Source organism: Oryctolagus cuniculus, chromosome 11 (assembly GCF_964237555.1).
Source record: "Oryctolagus cuniculus chromosome 11, mOryCun1.1, whole genome shotgun sequence".
NCBI classification, from domain to species: domain Eukaryota; kingdom Metazoa; phylum Chordata; class Mammalia; order Lagomorpha; family Leporidae; genus Oryctolagus; species Oryctolagus cuniculus.
Window position 1 is genome coordinate 27,097,412 of NC_091442.1, and position 18,728 is coordinate 27,116,139.

Sequence of the window (18,728 nt, forward strand, 5' to 3'; positions counted from 1 at the left end):
CGTTGGTTCATCCTCCAATGGCCGCTGCAGCCAGTGCACCGCGCTGATCCAAAGCCAGGTGCCAGGTGCTTCCCCTGGTCTCCCATGCGGGTGCAGGGCCCAAGCACTTGGGCCATCCTCCACTGCACTCCCTGGCCACAGCAGAGAGCTGGCCTGGAAAAGAGGCAACCGGGACAGAATCTGGTGCCCTGACCAGGACTAGAACCTGGTGTGCCGGCGCCATAGGCGGAGGATTAGCTGGCTGATTCAAAATAATTCTAAAAATCATTTTTGAAACATTTGGGAAGATTTGAGCTTGGTCTTGATATTAGATAATATTAGGAAATAATTAAATTATTATTTAAAAAAAAATTTATTTATTTGAAAGGCAGAGCTACAGAGAGTCAGAGACAGAGAGAGAGAGAGAGAGAGGTCTTCCATCTGCTGGTTCGCGCACTAGATGGCCGCAATGGCTGGAGCTGAGCTGATCTGAAGCCAGAAGCCAGGAGCTTATTCTGGGTCTCCCATGTGGGTGCAGAGGCCAAAGGACTTGGGCCATCTTCTGCTGCTTTCCCAGGCTATAGCAAAGAGCTGGATCGGAAGTAGAGCAGCTGGAACTCGAACCAGTGCCCATATGGGATGCCGGCACTACAGGCAGCTTTACCTGGTACACCACAGCACCGGCCCCTGTGATTTTTTTTTTTTTTAAGATCTTTTTCTGTTGGAGAGGTGTGTTAAAGTATGTCAGGTGAAGTGATATGTCTGGAATTTGCTTTAAAATAATTTCGCTCTCAAAAGAGTGAAACATTGGAGAAGAGCTACAGGTAAAATAAGAAAGGCAGACAGTTGATAATTACCAAAGTTGGGTAGAAGGATGAACAGGGGCTTGTGATACTGTTCTTACTGGTTTTTAGATATGTTTGAAAATGTGTTTAATAATGAGTTTTTCATTCATATCAATTCTTCAGAAAGGTTTTCAAAAAAATAGAATGAAATTCAGTACTTCGAACTTCCTTTTGTGAGGTCAATGACATGAGAAAACTACAAACCAGTATCGCCTATAAATACAGATGTTAAAGTCCTCAACAAAATATAATAGCAAACCTAATCTAACAACATAAAAAAGCATTCTACACTGTGATCTGGTGAAATTTATCCCAGGAATGTTGGCTTAGCATTTGAAAATAAATCACCATAACGTACTGTTTTAAAGAAAAAAGGCAAATGCCATGTGTCCATCTCAGTAGGCAGAGTGATAGCATTTGCCAAAATCCAACATCCTTTCATGATAAAGAGCATTCAACAATAGAAGGGAAGTTGCTCAATTCAGTAAAGAGCAGCTACAAAACTTCCACAGCTGATTTGATGCAGAAAGATGGAATGCTTTCTCCTAAGCTCAGCAGTGAGGCAGGAGACAAGCATGTTTGCTCTGTGTACTTCCATGCAGCATTGAGCCTGAAATGTAGCCTGGGCAGCCATTCAGGGAGAAGAAATGAAAGATGTCCAGATTGGAAAGTAAGAAGTAAAACCGTCTCTGTGTGCAGATCATGTGAGATCTTGTGTACAGGGCATCTTCTTAAAAAGCTAGAACTATTACGTTCAGCATTGTAGCAGGATATAAGAACAATAGCCAAAAGCCAACTGTATTTCTGTATATTAGCAGTGAGCACTCCCTCTCCTTGTGTACTGCTACCTTGCCAGGCCCCTGCTCTGTCAGTACAGATGGCTGTAGTGACACCGATTCCTTCACCATAGCCCCACCACCACCACCACCACCACCACCATGCTGCTGAGTAACCAGGTATTCACTTCCACCTTTTGTTTCTCAAATGCTGAGGCCCCAGCAGGAAAGACAGAAAAGCTACACAGTGATGGGCTCATCTGGCTGCTTCAGGGCATTGATCACTCTGTCACTGCACAGCTGTAGCTGGCGCCCTGAGCCCAAATAGTATCCTCCATCCCTTCCCACAGGACACAGTCCCATGTCTCATCCCTGGAAACCTACAAAATGCAAACGGAAGTTGGGACACCTGCATTAGCACATAAAGAGATGTGTAGTGATGTGTCCAAAGCTTGTCAAAGGGTAGTGGGTACACTGCTGTGACACTGGTGCTCCTAGGCTAGGAGTGAACTTAAAAAGGACATTCCCTGCTGGTGAAGACCTGTGTCTGTCCTGCTCCTGAAACCTCTAGGAAAGAGCTAATAAAAACAACCTGTGAGGGAAGGCGTCCTTCGTGTAAGCCTAACTCTTCATTATTGTTATAAGTCTAACCTGTTTCACTTTGCTCCATCTGTCCTCAGTCCAGAAGCTGTGTGCCCCAAATCCTCTTCCTTGTTTTGAAAGACTAGTTTTTCCTATGCTTAACCAGCTTCACTAAAAATAAATCTTTAGCTACAAAGCTCTTACTTATGTCATTCTGAATTCATTTTGAGGATTCACTTTTCATCCAGCTTAGTCTGTATCTACATATTTTTTAAATGCTCCAGATAGTTTATGTTCTTTTAAAATTTCATAACCCATTTACTAAAGTACCAAACATTTTTAATATCTGATATTTTACTAGTATGCTATAGTTTACCTAGCCTCTATGGAGTTATTATAAACATTTCCAATTTTTCATTATAAATAGTATAGCACTATATACATACATTATATATATTATATTTTTTTCTTTCCTTCGGTTAGGGTTTTTTTGCTAGCAAATCACAAAATGTCTGGTCTCAGGAGCCCTCTTACACTCTAAAAATTGAGGCCCCCAAAGAACTCTTGTATGAATTGTATCTATCAGTACTTACTGTATTAGAAATTACAGCTCAGATTTTTTAAATGCACATTTATTCATTTAAAAGTAACAGTACAAACAGTGGTGCAGCAATGAGGTGCTGCTTAGGATGCCTGTATGCCGTATTAGCATGCCTGGTTCAAGTCCCAGCTCCTCTGCTTCTGATCCAGTTTCTGCTGATACATCCCTGGAATTCAATGCAGGGGTCCCTGCCACACTGTTGGAGACCTGGATTGAGTTCCTGGTTCCTGACTTCACAGTCTGGCCTAGTCCTGGCTTTTGTAGGCATTTGTGGAGTGAGCTAGCTGATTTGAAAATCTGTTTGGGGCCAGTGCTGTGGTGTAGTGGGTAAAGCTGCCACCTGCAGTGCCGGCATCCCATATGGGTGCTGGTTTGAGACCTAGCTGCTCCACTTCTTAACCAGCTCTCTGCTATGGCCTGGGAAAGCAGCAGAAGATGGCCCAAGTCATTGGGCCCCTGCACCTGCGTGGGAGACCCAGAAGAAGCTCCTGGCTCCTGGCTTCGGATCAGCGCAGCTCTGGCCATTGCAGCCAACTGGGGAGTGAACCAGTGGATGGAAGACCTCTCTCTCTCTCTCTCTCTGTCTGTCTGTCTCTGTGCTTCTCCTTCTCTCTCTGCATAACTCTTTGAAATAATCTTTAAAAAGAAAGAAAAAAAATCTGCCTCTCTGCCTTTCAAATAAAGTGAAAATAAATAAAAATTAACAAACTCACTTGTGATAATATAAATAACATGCTTTTATTAAAATAACTCTTAAAAAAGATGTATTGAGAAAGGTGACCTTGTTTTACATTTTTGCAAATCTCTTATTTCCGCTTCTCCACTTTGTACTGGGTGTTGCAGGGGAAGGGGGGGAAAGAGGATGGGGGATGCTGTTTCTGTTGCAGCCTCACACACAGAGGCTGTTAGAAAGGAAAGGGGTCATTTCATAATCTTTTCAAATAATTGTAGCTCTTTCTATTGCACTAGAACTTGACAGGGAATAGTTTCTTTAAGGGTTTTACCAAAGAGAAAGCGAGGGCTAGGGGATTACACAGCCATTACATGTTCCTGGAGCCACAATTTGAACCTGAGCCCAGCTAAAGCCTTCACTTTTTCTGATCCCCAGCCAGTCTGTTTAAATGTCCATCATGGGTGAAGCATTGCACTAGGCACTGGGGCTACGTGCTGAGGACCCAACCTGTGGGAGTTCATTGTCTGTTAGGGCTAGCCACCCTTTTCCTTCTAGATCACGAGTCTCTTTAAAGCAGTGACGGCATGTGTCTACTCTGCTCCAGCACACAGAGAAGGGTGATTCACCTGAAACACTGAGTGGGCAGGGAGAAGGAAAGGCTCATAGCGATGACACCTGAAGAGCCAGATTTTAAAGGACCAGTAAAAAGCACTGTGGTGTTGAGTGTAATTGTCTCTTATTGCCAAGGAACCAGTGTAGGGAGGAGTGGTGGTGGTAAGGAAGTGTATATTTCACTCATGTCAACATGTGAGGGGACTTTTTTCTCTCAAGGCATCCCAGTTAACTGCCTTACATGTAACATGCTAACATAGTTGGTATTTATTGAGCCTTTACAGTGTGCTGAGCAATTGTGTTAAGTGTAAAATATCTTTTTTAATCCTCAAAATAAGAAAATGAGGTAGGTGCTGTCATTATCATTTATAGGAGAAAAAAAAGTACAGAGAGGTTAAATAACCTGCCCAAAGTAACACAGCTCGTGAGCATTAGAGCAGGATTCAGCCCTTTAGGACTTCCTCCTTTTCACACGTTGGTCAGCAGTTGTTTTGGAAGAAACTGTCTTGGTTTGGATTATTCTAAGAACAAAGAGAAAGTGTGGCTGGAACTCAGTTCAGCAGTGAGACGGAGAATGGAGGTGACACTGTGGAGTCTGCCCAGGCCACTGCAGGTCGAGGGACTTCAAGTTGTTTACATTTTTAAAAAGTCTCCCTGACTCCTTTGTAGAGGTGGATTATAGAGGGGCAAGGATCAAAATAGGAAGACCCAGGCCTCCAGGCAAGGAGTAGTGGCGGTGGGTGGAGATCTGGGTAGGTGGGCCTGGGCGTCATTGGGAGGTGCACCTGACAGGACTTGCTTTCTGAAGGGAAGAAGAATTAAGGATGTTGCAAGTTGTTCTGTTTTGGGACGGCCAGAGCTTTAATGTGTCATTGGAGAAGCTTTTCATTCACATGTTGTGTCAGTGGAGGTCCTCTCCTTAGCACACATTCCTGAGGAATGACTGTTCGGGACTAAGCCTGTTTGTAAAGGTTTTGATGCAGATTTTATTATTTTGTCCTGTTGCCTTCCTAAACAGTTGTATTAATTGGTATTTCCAATTTCCCTATCCTTGCCAGTGTTGGAGTTGGTCGCATTTTTCCTTTAAATCACTTAGGATTTATTTATTTATCATCCCATAGTATCTGTAAGTTAGTCAAACCCAAACTGTAGAGCAGATAGCCTGGGGTAACTGTCATCAGCATATGTGTCTTTGCTTCCTATTGTGTTACGAATCCCCGTGAACCTCGTGGCTTCAGACAGCAACCATTTGTCTCAGTTCTCTGTGTCAGAAATATGGACTTGCACCTGCGCCGCCGCTCAGTAGGCTAATCCTCTACCTTGCGGTGCTGGCACACCGGGTTCTAGGCCTGGTCGGGGCTCTGGATTCTGTCCCAGTTGCCCCTCTTCCAGGCCAGCTCTCTGCTATGGCCCGGGAGTGCAGTGGAGGATGGCCCAAGTGCTTGGGCCCTGCACCCCATGGGAGACCAGGAGAAGCACCTGGCTCCTGGCTTCAGATCAGCGCGATGCACCGGCCGCAGCGCAGCAGCCATTGGAGGGTGAACCAACGGCAAAAGGAAGACCTTTCTCTTTGTCTCTCTCTCTCACTGTCTGCTCTGCCTGTCAAAAAAAAAAAAAAAAAAAAAAAAAAAAAAAAAAAAGAAGAAGAAGAAGAAGAAGAAGAAGAAGAAAGAAAGAAATATGGACTTGCTTGTCTGGACTCAAAGTCAAAGTCTCAGCAGGGGTGCACTGCTTTCTGGAAGCTCTGGGAAACAGTTTGCTTCCAAGTTATTCAGGTCATTGGCAGAACCGAGTTCCTTGGGGCTTCTCTCTTGCAGTTCCCTGAGCCCACCTGTATTTCTTCTCATGTGGCCTCCTCCATCTTCAGAACCAGCCTTCTCAGGCTTCCAGTCTCCTCTGCCACCAGAGAGACAGATTGCTGCCATCCACTTGTTCACTCCCCAAACACTGGGAGCCAGAGCTCAATCTGAGTCTCTGTTATGGGTGGTAGGGTCCCAACTATGTGAGTTGTCACTGCTGCCTCCCCTGGTGTACAGTAGCTGGCAGCTGAAATCAGGAGCAGGAGCTCCCAATGTGGGATTCGGGCATCCAAGCAGCATCTTAACTGCTGAACCAAATGCTGCCCCAGCTTTTTACGGCTCCTGTGTTAGATTAGTCTGCCAGATAACTCTCATCGTGGGGTCAGTTGCACCGTATAACTAAATAGTGGCATGAGTGCTTGCTCATTTTGTTCACAGGTTCTGGGTACCAGAGTGTGTGGAATCTTAAGAGAAAGCAAAATTCTGCTTACCATACTCTACCTTCTGGCCTCTCAGAGGGGCCCAGGAGTCTTATCCCATTACTGCATCAGCTCAGTCTAAAATCTTCTCTAAGTCTCATTAGGTCGAAGAGTCCAAATCTCATTATCTAAATCAGGTGCAGTTGAATTCTTGCACATAACTCCTTCCTGTCTGCCAACCAAAGTTGGCTACTGCTGTCACATAGTGGGAGGGGGAAAAAAGGAATGAAAGTTATCCATTAATACATTATTTATAGTTATATACACACACCCCAAAAGCAATATCAATGCCTACAGTAGATTAAGTAGATTTTAAGAATTTCCTTCACTTGAGTGATTGTTATTAAAAATGTCGATAGCAAAGACAACTCCAGAAATGCACTTCCTATGGGGAGGAAAACACTGGAACCCAAAATTACATTAAAAACTTGGGATGCCTGTATCCCATGTCAGATGCCTGGGGTAGAGTCCCACCTCCACTTCCCATCCAGCTTCCTGCTAACGCACACCCTGGGGGACAGCAGATGATGGTTCCAGTGCTTGAGTCCCTGCCACCCATGTGGGAGACCTAGACGAAGCTCCTGGTTCCTGATTTTAGCTATTGCAGGCATTTCAGAAGTGAGCTAGCAGAGAGAATATTGATTCTCTCTCTCTCTCTGCCTTTCAAATAAATAAAAATAAATAAACTTTTAAAAACATGCTTATGAAAGGTGAGAAAAAAGCAAAATAATCACTGCATTAGACTCGGATTATGGTGACATTTTTCTAAATGTTTTATAATATTTCAGTGTAATTTATGCATTTTTTTCCTCTTGGTTTCTTTTAAAAATGTTTGCTTGCTTAACCTAAATGTGGTATTTCTCAGTCCTTGGCTCACCTTTCAAGTCATAGGTATCCTCAAGGTAAGGGAAAGGAAAGACGTATTGGTGTGCATACACCGGGCATGTGGCCTGGTGCCGTTTGTGTAAGTGCATACACTCTTGTCTCTAGAGATAGCTGACCAAGAAACAACCTAGCCATTTGTAGTCCCAGGCCAGCAGTGGCAGATCACCTGGGAGCTCATGAAAAACCCAGAACTGGAATCTCAGGTCCTACCTTTGTGCTTCTGAATTAGAACTTATCTGTTAGCCAGATGCCCTAGATTCATGCACACCTTACAGGTTCAAAGTGCTGGCCTAGATGGGTCAAATAATGCTGTGGAATTAGGGACTAGGACCTGGAAATACTCACTCAGGTCTGTGCTGCTGGATTTTCCATGAACCCACAGTTGGAACTCCCAGAGAAGCCTGGTGTGTGGATAAGTGTTGTGTTCACACTCAGCGATCACCCAGGGGTGTAGACTAGCAGCCTGGCCTGTTGAAACGAGCGCTGTGGGTGCTGTGCACCGGTTAAGAAGTTTCTGGTTCTAGAGGAAGCACCTCCATCCTGACTTTCATACAGAATGCATGCAGTAAGTATTTGAGGACTCTGAAAACCCTGCAGTTTGGGAAAGCAGATAGGAGAAGATCAGAGTTTGTACCGTCAAACAGACAGAGAATTCACCTGTGTGCCCCACGGATATCCTCTAGTCTGAACTCAAGAAAGCCCAAAACAAGGAGGTAGACATCAGCCTGGAGAGAGAGCCCTGCAATTCTGGCTGAAGGTGCAGGAGAGAGCTCTACTAAAGCCCAGAGAGGGAAGGGAAAATCTCTCTGCTTCCTTTGTCCTTTCTCCATTTAGTTTTCCCACTCCTCAGCCTGTGACAGTCTGACACCTAACATTGAGGGAGAAGAACCTCCCGGTCAAAAGAGGACTTCGTCTTAAGAGTGTGAGGCCAACCACTGTTGCTTTTTGTCCTCTCTCTGCTTGATTCTGGATGTGTGAAAACAGTGGCACAGTCATGGGAAGTATGTGGCAAAGTAGGTAACTAAAGCCCCCCTTTCTGGCCAGAGAACCAAAACGGGAATGCTCTCTCCCCAGGAAATGGAAAGTACGAGGGCCCTAGGGAGGGAGGAGCTCAGAAAGCATCCGATAACATTGTAGGCTCCTGGGCTTACCTGAAAGCTGTGCGTAAGTGGACCTGATCCTGAATAGCGTATCAAAGACTTTGAGAACAGAACTACGGATCCAGGTCCCATACAGATCACTAAATAGCACGTATGTGATACACTATGCCACACCTTTTGCATACATGTATGCAAAGGGTTTAAAACAGAATTGACAATGAAACCAGATCTTGGAACCCAAACCCAACCAAGTCGATTGCCTGCTGAAACAAAAGTACCAGGATTCTTCCAAACTTCATATCAAAATGTTCAAAATATCTATGATAGAACTCCAAAATCACTGGGCATAAAAGAGTCAAAATTTCAGCTCACAAAAAGACAATCAGTATTTGCTATTATTGAGATGACACGAATGTTGGAATTATCTGACAAAGATTTCTAAGCAACTTTAAAGAAATGCCCCTAGAAGTGAGCAACGGACAGAATGATAAGGAAGTTTCAGCAGATAAACAGAGAAGATCTGAAGAAGAGTCAGGTGAAAATTCTAGAGCTGAAAAATGCAGTGATCTAAGTTAACACCTCAGTAGATGCATCAGTATCAGAACAGGTTTGATGAGGAGTCAGTGAACTAGAGGATAGATGAGTAGAAACTGAACAATAGAGAAAATGCTTAGCCTCGGGGACCTTTGGGACAGTCATAAAAGGTCTAACCTTAGGGCCACTGGAGTCCAGGAGAGAAAAGCGAAGTACAGAAGAAATAGCTTAAAGAAAATAATGACTGGAAACTCCTCAGATGTAACAAGTAGGCCTCCAGATTCAGAAAACTCAGCAAATCTTAAGGGATATAAACCAGAACTTATCATCATCAAACTGCTGAACTAAAGATAGAAAAAAAAAAATTCCAAACACAGCTAGAAAAAAGCAAGGCATTGCTCATAGACGAACAAGGAGTCAAAGGATTGTGAATTTCTCATCAGAAACCATGGCGGCCAGAAAGGAGAACAATACTCGGAAAAAAATGTCAACCCAGAATTTTAGTCACTGAGTACGTTGTCTATTTCACCTTCACTTCTGAAGGATACTAAGATATTCTTCTTGAAAAGAAACTAAGAAATCAGAGTCAACAGAGCTTCTCGAGAAGAAGTTCTCCAGACAGTAGGGAAACGATACCAGATGGAAACTTGGAGCATCGGGAACAAAGGAAGAGCAATAGAAAGGCTAAATATCTTGAACAATGTAATGGACTGTTCTTTGGAGTTCTGTAAAATATGTGGGTTTTTTCCATTGAGATCCAAAAATATGACATTAGATGATGGGATTTTCAATGTATGTAGATGTAATGTAGTCTATGAAACTGTAGCATTAAGAGGGGAGAATTAAGGGGACCTGTGTGTAATGTTAAGGTTTCTACATTCTACTTGAAATAGACTAAAAAGTCCAGTAAGAGATCATCATCTCTAGAGCAAACACTTAAAAAAAAAAAAAAAAAACACAACAACAACAACAAAACTATACGAAGAGATGTAGTCTAAAACATAGTAAATTTAAAATTTAGTAGTATAAACAGAGTAATAAAAAATAGAGGAAATAATTGGAAAACCAATAGTAAAATGGTGGATCTAAATCTGAACATTACAGTAACCACCTAAGAAGTAAGTGGTCTCAACACCAAGTGCAACAGCCCAGGTTCTAAAGATGCCTGGTGTGAACCTGATCTTTGTCTTTTACCCAACTCTGTGGATTTCTGTAAGAAATGTTGCCCCTCAGAGCCTGTTTCCTCATTCTAAAATCAGGGGTGGTAATCAGACTTACTCAGAGGACTGCTGAGCTCAGCACATGCAGCTGTTAAAGTAGGTAAGGGAGGCACATAATTTGCTCCTCTGTGCAGTGTTTTTGGAGGCGCATACAAGAAACAGGTTGTGTTCATTGTGGAAAGACTATGGGCTGGGGACAGGTTTAAAAATGAGATGTTTGCCTGTTACAGTGAGACTGCCTCTTAGCTACAGTTCTAAAATCAAAAGAGCTCCAAAAACCAAATGTTTGTGTCATGAGCTTGGTGCCAGAACCTATCTGGAAGTGGCCTGCAGCTCTTCATAAATGCATTTATCCCACTGAAGTGTGAATCTCATTCATTTTATGGAAATGCTAGGATGTTAGTGTTACAGAAAATATGCTGGTATACAGTCTAACCTATCTTTTTTTTAAGATTTATTTATTAGAGAGGCGCAAAGAGAGAGAGAGAGGTCTTCCATCCACTGCCTCACTCTCCAAATGGCCACAACAGCTAGAGCTGTGCCAATCCAAAGCCAGGAACCAGGAGCTTCTTCCTGGTCTCCCACGTGGTGCAGGGGCCCAAGGACTTGGGCCATCTTCTACTGCTTTCCCAGGCCATAGCAGAGAGCTGGATAGGAAGAGGAGCAGCCAAGACTAGAACCAGCGCCCAAATGGGATGCCAGCACTGGAGGTGGTGGCTTCACCCGCTACGCCACAGCACCGGCCTCACAATCTAACCTTTCTAAGGGACCAGCGTCTGGTCCTTTGTTACTCATCAATTTTAAAGCTAGTGAATGCATTACTATTTAGAAAATCAGATTTTATGAAGTCATCTTTTGAAAACTAAATTGGAAAAAACAACCTAAGTTTTGCACAGCATTTGACAGAAAACAAATGTGGCTCCTGGTCCCCTTCTTCCAGGCCCTTCCTGTCAAGACATCTGTTTACATCCGATACTGTGTTTCCACATCATAGCAGACCCCAAAGGCTGAGGTACAGGCCTCTGCCAGCCAGCTAGAAGATCCAGGATGCGAAGTAGAGAGCACGTCTTGTGGCTCCCAGCCCTGAGGCCTGTCCAGCTCACTCACTGGGCCACTGGGCCATTAGAAGGGCAGCAGCTGGTTTCCATGCCCAGACAAGGCATGTGGGTTTTACAGGAAAGGAAAGGGGAGCACATGAGGAAGACATCCCTGGCATTCAAGATCACCCCAGCCGCTTAGCAGGCCACTTTTCCGCTGGGAGGTACTTCCCCAGTGGGTCCAGCCCCGGCCTGTTTCCTGACAGCTTAGAGCAGCTGGTTCTTCCCTGCAGCTGATCAGCAGGTGAGCACTAGAAGCTTGCATTCAGAGGCCCTGGATGAGGCGAGGCTGCCTCAGAAAGTCTATGGGAAATGAGATTAAAAGGGAAGTTTATTTCTATGCAAACATATTTTAAAATCCATGCATACAAGAGGTCTTCAAAAATGTCATGAAAAATGCAGTTATGAAAAAAGTATGTGTGATTTCAAAGATTTTTTGCATCATAACATTTTTTATTGCATTCCCTCCCCCCACAATGTTTCAAAGTATCCTTGTACAAAAATGACTTGCATTTGAATGCCCATAAGTTCATCTCCACACATCCAAACTGAGGGTCGGCCAAGGGGGCTCTGAGGGAGGTGACGGACCCCCTGTGTTGTTTTTGTCAGATTCTAAGCTTGTGCATTGTGAGTTCACCAAAATGTGCGTGGGTTGTAGTGACTGCTGAATGTGCTGTGAAATTTCAAGGGCGCAGATTAGCAGAGTGGAACTTGTGGCTGCCTTTCTAGCCTTCACTGTTGTCTTTCTTCTCCCTTCCCACACGCTGTGGTCCAGAAATTAGGAGCAGTCAAGGCCCTTTACTTGGAGGCGTTTTAACAGCCACCAAAAGCCCCCCTGTTTCCATTCTGTAGTGGGCAGGGTGCCCTCTGGCACCGCCTGGTCTGTCTCCAGTGAGGCAGGATGTCGGAGGCCACCAATAACATTGACTACTAGCTCCGTGAGCCGTGGCCTGGGAACAATAACCTAGGTCACGAATAATTCCTTCCTTTGGAAACCTGGCCTGATCTGCTTCAGTTGCAATATCCTTTTCAGCCCATTAGGTGAAACCGATGGAGAAGCGCCTGTTTGGATTTCTTCCCAGTTCTCTAATTAATGGCTTCTTTCCTGTAAGTGTAGGGTAGCTGCTGTGTATCAAGCGACCCTGTGTTCTGGCAGGAGCTGCGGGAACCCCAGAACTGTTGGCTTTGTACTGCTTGCAGAGCTCCAAGCAGATTCCAAAGCACATTTTCTTCAATACTAATTCTCTGCCTTACTGTATACAGATCCTGTATAGAAAATCACAGGAGGGTGTGGAGAAGAAACTCCCCATCCAGGAGTGCTGTCACTGTTTACACTCTGAGAATGCCTCTTTGTAGCTCTGTTTACACATACACGCCCCCACACACGTACTTTTCACAGTTGATTTCCCATTGCTGTTGATAATCCTCCCCACACCCGCACTTCACACTTGAGAAAAAGCATTTTGAAAACATTCTGAGGACATTGTTTCTGTTGTTTCCATGGCTGCATTTAGGAGTATACCACGTGATACCAGACTGGTCCCCATTTAAGCTGATGCCAATTTCCTTGCTTAAAGTCTTTGTTAGATATATTTTCATTTGAATTCTGTATTCTTAATTTAAGATGGATACTTAGGCATTTAACTATTGGCTCAATATAAAGCTACACAAGACTTCCAAAAGCCAGGTTCTATTTTGTGTATGCATTAGAGAGAGGATGTTGAGTTGTCCTCCAGAAAGTAGCCACTCCTTTTCACAGCTCACAGTGTCAGTGAAGGCAAAAACAGGCTTTGTGGGGGGACTGGAGAGGAGACTGTTGAGAACTGACAGTGGCTGTGGCCCATGACGCTCCAGAGGGCTCCAGTGCCTAAACAGTGCAGTGTAGTAGTGGAAGAGCTCATGCAAGACCCACGGTGAACAAACATAAGAGGCACAGCTCCGGCTGCTGAGACTCCGTGCCTTTGTTACTCCTGGGAAGCATTTAAACCTGAGCTTTGGGGTTTGGGTTTTAGAATAACTTTCTGATGAAAAGTTCTTTGTTCATTATACAGAGAAAGGGTCGAATAAAATAGAATTTATGTGGAGGTTACCATTGTTAATATTTTTAGCTTTAAACAGGCAGATTCTCCATGTGGTTAGCTTTGTGATGAGCCCTTTTCACGTAATTGCTGCTATAATACTGGTATTCATCTGTGCCAAGGACCCCTTGGAAGGATCCCTTCCTTGTGTTACGGTCTCTTGCAGGGACCCGTCCCCCTTGCCTGGAAGTGCCTTTCTGACCCTGCAGGCATTGGGTTCGAGCCCCTGGCTGCCTGGCGCCTGGCTGCTCTGTGACGTGTGGTAATTGTTCCTTGTTTGTTTCAGGTGTGATCCCCTGGGCCCGTTTGCCGTCGGGGGAGAAGACCTAGACCCCTTTGGGTGAGTACTGCTGGGGAGGTGGCAGCAACCTAACCGGCTCCCGTGGCTTCTCAGCCCCAGCTCATCTTCTAATTTGAGGCTTTCCTTTGGGGTGGAGGAGGAAGCTGTTGCCAAGCGGCTGAGCAAGCCCTGGTGTTGACTGTGCGTCGTGCCCATAGCAGCGCCCGAGTGCAGCACGGGGGCCGCCTCAGGATTGCCCAGGCACTGATGGAGGAGCACACAGTGGGCCGCTGAGTTGAACGTTGCTCAGGGTTGTTGTGAGGTTGCCCCGCTAGATAAAGGGAGTCTTTGAGCCTCGTTAGACTGTCTGTGATCCTTGCCATACACCCCATAAAGTTACTGCTGCCTCGGCTATGCACTGTCTGCTCTGCAGAATTCAGACTGGATTTAGCCTCTGCTGCAAGGTGACCCCAACTTAGACATCTCCTCTTTAGATAGAGGGGAAGTCACTTAACTCTCCAGTGCAGCCTGAACAGTGACCTCGGGGGAATAGCAGCTCACTCTCCTAGTTGGAGCATGTGAGGTCAGGTTCATGGAACTCCTTGGGGGACAGATGCTGTCAGGAGCCAGAATTGGGCAACCTACAGGCAGGCTCAGATGGCTCTGAGGCCCAAAAGGGAAACAGAGCCAAAGAAACTGGCTTCATGGGTTGTTTTTAGTTATTAGTCCTTCAACCTAACATATGCCCTGTAGAGCCTTGTGACAGCTCTGTATTGACCTTAGCCAGTTCCAGCTCCTGTTCTTGATCAGATCACCCCGCTTGGGTATAGGACATAACAAGGGTTCTCAGTAGGCTCAGGGAGGCCTACAGAACCAAAAGTACAGTCCCTTAGCATTCTTGCTTTTGCCAGCTTCCTGCTGGCTTTCAGGCACCATTCACATGACTGTCAGACCCTCAGAGTGGACACGGTCAGTCTTCATCCACGCCCCCTTTCTTCACCTTTGCTTGAAGGGCAGTCCTTGCCATGGCTGCTTACCCAGTTTGCCTTCTTGCCTCAGGTGTCGGAGAGGTGGCATGATTGTGGATCCCCTGAGATCTGGCTTCCCAAGAGCACTTATTGACCCATCCTCAGGCCTCCCGAACCGGCTTCCGCCAGGCGCTGTACCCCCAGGAGCTCGCTTTGACCCCTTTGGACCCATTGGGACCAGCCCATCAGGGTAGGTATTCACCCAGGTATGCTGAGAAGCGGGACCTGATGGCAGTTCAGTTCCGTGTAGTGGCAGCTAAAGTCTCTGAAACCAGGAGCAGAGTTGCCATTGCCTCCACCCACTGATGCCGAGACGGTAGAGCCTCTACCGTGGTGCTGTCTGCTGCCTCCATAGAGCCTTCCAGGAGCTCGCCATCTCTGAGTGCCTCCCTTCCCCTAGCTCCCCTCCAGGGAGGACTCAGAAGGAGGAAGAGCTACCCCTAACTAGAAGTTAAGCATGTGTCAGACTCATTGTATCCTCTGTCAGCAGTCTTGGGTAGGTGGTACTATCCTCATGTTTATGGATGCAGACATTGAGGCTCTGAAAGCTGAGGTCACTGACCCCGGGTGAGGGACTCAGAAATCAAACCCAGGCTCTTGAGTCGTGGTCTGAACTGCCGCGCTCCACCACAGCACCCTGGGGGCAGGCTCCATCCGCCTGTGTGCTCCGGCCCCTCCCGCACTCCGACTCACCAGCCCCTCTTTCCATTCCAGACCTAACCCAGACCATCTCCCCCCGCCGGGCTACGATGACATGTACCTGTGAAGGCCTCAAGAATGTAACATCCCAGCCTTCTCTCCACTCTCCTGGAGCTGCCACCACTGGCCCCGTCAGCAACCGTGTTCTTGCGGGCTGGGGCCCAGGGACTCTGCCCATGTGTTTGCTGGCCGGCTGGGGTTGCCTCCCCTCCCCTTATCAGAGCTGAGGCACTTGCTGCAGCTCTCCACCCGGCTGCCTTAGGTCCCAAAGATCTCACACCATCAGCTCCTCCCTACTTTCCAAGGGAGCCTCCGGCAACATAAACCCTCCACCCGACGGAGTCCCAGTCACAGCGCTATAAGAACAGAACGCATTTTGGATGTTATTATGAAGAACCAAATGTCAATACAAAATTCACGTTGCCGGTCTCTCACTTTTCTTTTTGCTTTGATGCACACAGCTCCTTCTGGTGACAAGGCTTTAGAGTTTTAGTCTTTGTAGGGCCCAGCAACTCTCTTCCCGCCCAGGGCCTGCTCTTGCTTCTCAGGCACTTGCGCTCATAAACTGCTGTTGCTCCTGAGATCGCTAAGATGGGTCCGACTCCTTGGATAGAAAATGAGTGACTAGAAATGCACTGGTCTCCTAGGACAGGGCAGGCACACTGTGGAAAGACTGCATCACTCTGACAAGGGCACAGTCCTCCCGTATTCCTGTTCTGGGCCGGCCCTCAGCTCCATCTGCCCCTGGGCAGCAGTAGCCTGATAAGCAGAGGAATAAACAGAACAGACCTAGAGGCTAATCTCATTTTTGCCCTAACTCACTGAGTGACCCTAAGCAAGTCCCACCTTTTAGGCCTCTCGCCCACCTATGAAATGAGAGATCCTTCCCTGCCCTGAAACATCAGTGCTGCTTTCTCTGGCTGGGGCCCCTAGGAACTGGGCCGAAGGAGCAGACTGAAAGTCAAGGCTCTCTGGTACTGCTTACTGAGTCTCCCTCTCTCTCGTCCCTCGCCCAGTCAAGATCACGGCAGCATGGGCTCTGTCTGAGTGTGGTGGTGAAATTCGGGAGGAACAGGGAGCCCCAGCTCTGGAAGCCACTGTCCTGTGTCCATGCCCACCTGACATTTGGTGTTCTCCAGATCCTTTTCAGGCTGAGGCCTGCCACGTGGGCAGTGATGAGCCCCTGTGCTACAGTGGAAAGAGCACCCTACAGCTGCGGTTCAGAGGCACAGGTCCAGGCACTAGTCACTTTGGCTTCCCCACTGGCGTTTCAGATGTGTGGGGGTCCTTTTACTTCTCAGCTTTTCTGATCCCTCCCGGCAGTTAGGACGTATTGCTTGCTTGTGGGCAGTAGGCTCCTGTAGCTTTGCTGAAGCACTGCTAGGCTGTTTCTATGCTGCTCCTCTGCTCAGCCTGAGGATGGGTAGCAGTAAGCTAAACTGACCCTCAGGCCCAGGGTGGGAGGCTTGCAGGAGCAGGCCCTTTCCATGTCAAACACCAAGACGCCAGAGGTAGCTGACAGCTTTGAACCCCTTAGAACATTTGTGCACTTAGGGAAAGACCCAGATATCAGGCAGAGGCACAGATGCCATCCTTGCTCATAACCTCCTTCCTTGAGGGCTGGTGGGTTAGTGAAATATGAGTTCTGGTTTGGGAATCAGATCATACCTGTAACCAAAGGGATCGGGAGCGATTTGCTCATGAAAGCATCCTTTATTATAACAGGAAGCATCTGTAAAAGGAACATCAGACTGGAGACATCAGGCAGGGAGGGTAGATCAGTGTGTCTGATTCAAGGAAAAAATAAGATTAATAATAAATTTTCCACTTACGTTTTCTAGAGCAAAGTTTGAAAATACAATCATACACATACTTCTGTTTTCTGAAGCAGAAAATATAGTGATTCCTCTTCAGAATCAGTTGTTTGTTACGTGGGTCTCCCTGTATCAAGGAGGAGCACAGGCCATGTCTTAGATGTTGCGTGTGGGCAGGGAATGGGGTGTTTAGGAACTTCCTGGTCAAGCTGTTGGTGCTGGATTTGACGTGGGCTGCTTCCCTCCAGCTGTGAGTCCTCCCCGAGCAGCAGGTGGGGACGTTGCAGGTGTGTGTTTTGTAGAACCCCCAAATTGTAGCCTTAACAATAAACATCCACACTTCATAACCTGTTCTTTCTTAGTGATAGCTTTATTGAGATACAGTTCACAGACCAAAAGTTCACCTTTTTCAAATATGCGATTCAGTGAGCTTTATTTACTATCTTCACAGTGTTGTGCATCCATCACCATATGCAATTCCTGAACATTGTCACCACCCTGAAAAGAAGCTTCATACCCATGAGCAGTCACTCCCTTTCTCCCTCCTCCCAACCCCCAGTCCAGGAAATCACTAATCTATCCCTGTATCACTAAAGATTTGCCTATTCTAGACAGTTCTCATAAGTGGAGTCACTTCCTAGTGGCGTTTTGTCTCTGGCTTCTTTCACTGGGTGTAATGTTTTCAAGATGCGCTCATCTTGAAACATCTGTCTGTATTTCATTCCTTTGTGTAGCTGAATAATGCCCATTGCATGAATATGTCACATTTTGCTCGCTCATTTACCAGTTGGTGGACAGTTGGGTTACTGCTTTTTGGCTAGTAGGAATCAAGGCACGGCATTGCTGGATTACGTGGTAACTTTGTGTTTAACGTTCCAAGACTCTGCCAAGCTTTTTTCTACAGCAGCCGCACCACTAGGCCCTCCCACCGTAACTTGTGAGGGTTCCAGTTGCTTCACTTCCTCGTACTGGTTATTCTTCATCTTCTTGCTTATCACCATCCTAGTGGGTGTGAAGTGGTATCTTGTGGGTTTTGCCTTCTATTTATTTTTAAGAAGAAATTTGACCTAGGCTAAACAAGGCAGAGACCAGAGGCACTCACCATGGGGAATAGACCATGGGTGACCATGGCTGGTGAGCTGCAGAGGAGTTGTGTTTGACTTTGGGAGATGTTTTCGGCTTGATATGATGCAAGAAATTTCCATGGCCTTTTCTAGTGAGATTCACAGCATCACTTTTGCTTGGTGCAAAATTTAATTGTTCATCCAATGACTTTACAAGTACAATAAAGGCCTGGTTCTAAGTGATTGTCTGTTGGTGGTGAAATGCCATGGACCACTAGTTCTGTTTCTGGGATGCACTGACTCACATCCCACCTTCTCTTCCTTAGCTTGTCTCCTCCCTAGTTCTCAGAGCTGGCTGTGTTTCTCATCACATTTATCTAATTGTGAGCATCTGCCAACCTCCATTGAGAAATCAAGAGTCTCTTAAGGTCCCAAGAATATATTGTGCTCAGAATGGAGACTGTTCCTGTGCTGGGTGGCCAGTGCCTGTTGACAAGAGTTCAAAAGAGGGCAGCCAGTCCCATACAGCCTCACTCTGGAACCCAGCTTTCCTCGTGGGCTCCCTCTCTGTTGTCATTAATGG

General features: G+C 46.2%; 1 protein-coding gene across 2 annotated transcripts in view; it reads left to right on the plus strand.

Annotated features, from left to right (window-relative positions):
- The window catches only part of PSMF1 (proteasome inhibitor subunit 1), a 44,543-nt gene extending 28,847 nt beyond the window's left edge, over positions 1-15,696 (plus strand). For both annotated transcript variants that reach the window (XM_070051980.1, XM_070051979.1), the window contains 3 exons: positions 13,547-13,600; positions 14,600-14,758; positions 15,283-15,696. In XM_070051980.1, the coding sequence (XP_069908081.1) occupies positions 13,547-13,600; positions 14,600-14,758; positions 15,283-15,334 (265 nt within the window). In that variant the 3' untranslated portion in view covers positions 15,335-15,696. The remainder of the gene's footprint in view (positions 1-13,546; positions 13,601-14,599; positions 14,759-15,282) is intronic.
- The last annotated feature ends 3,032 nt before the right edge of the window (positions 15,697-18,728 follow it).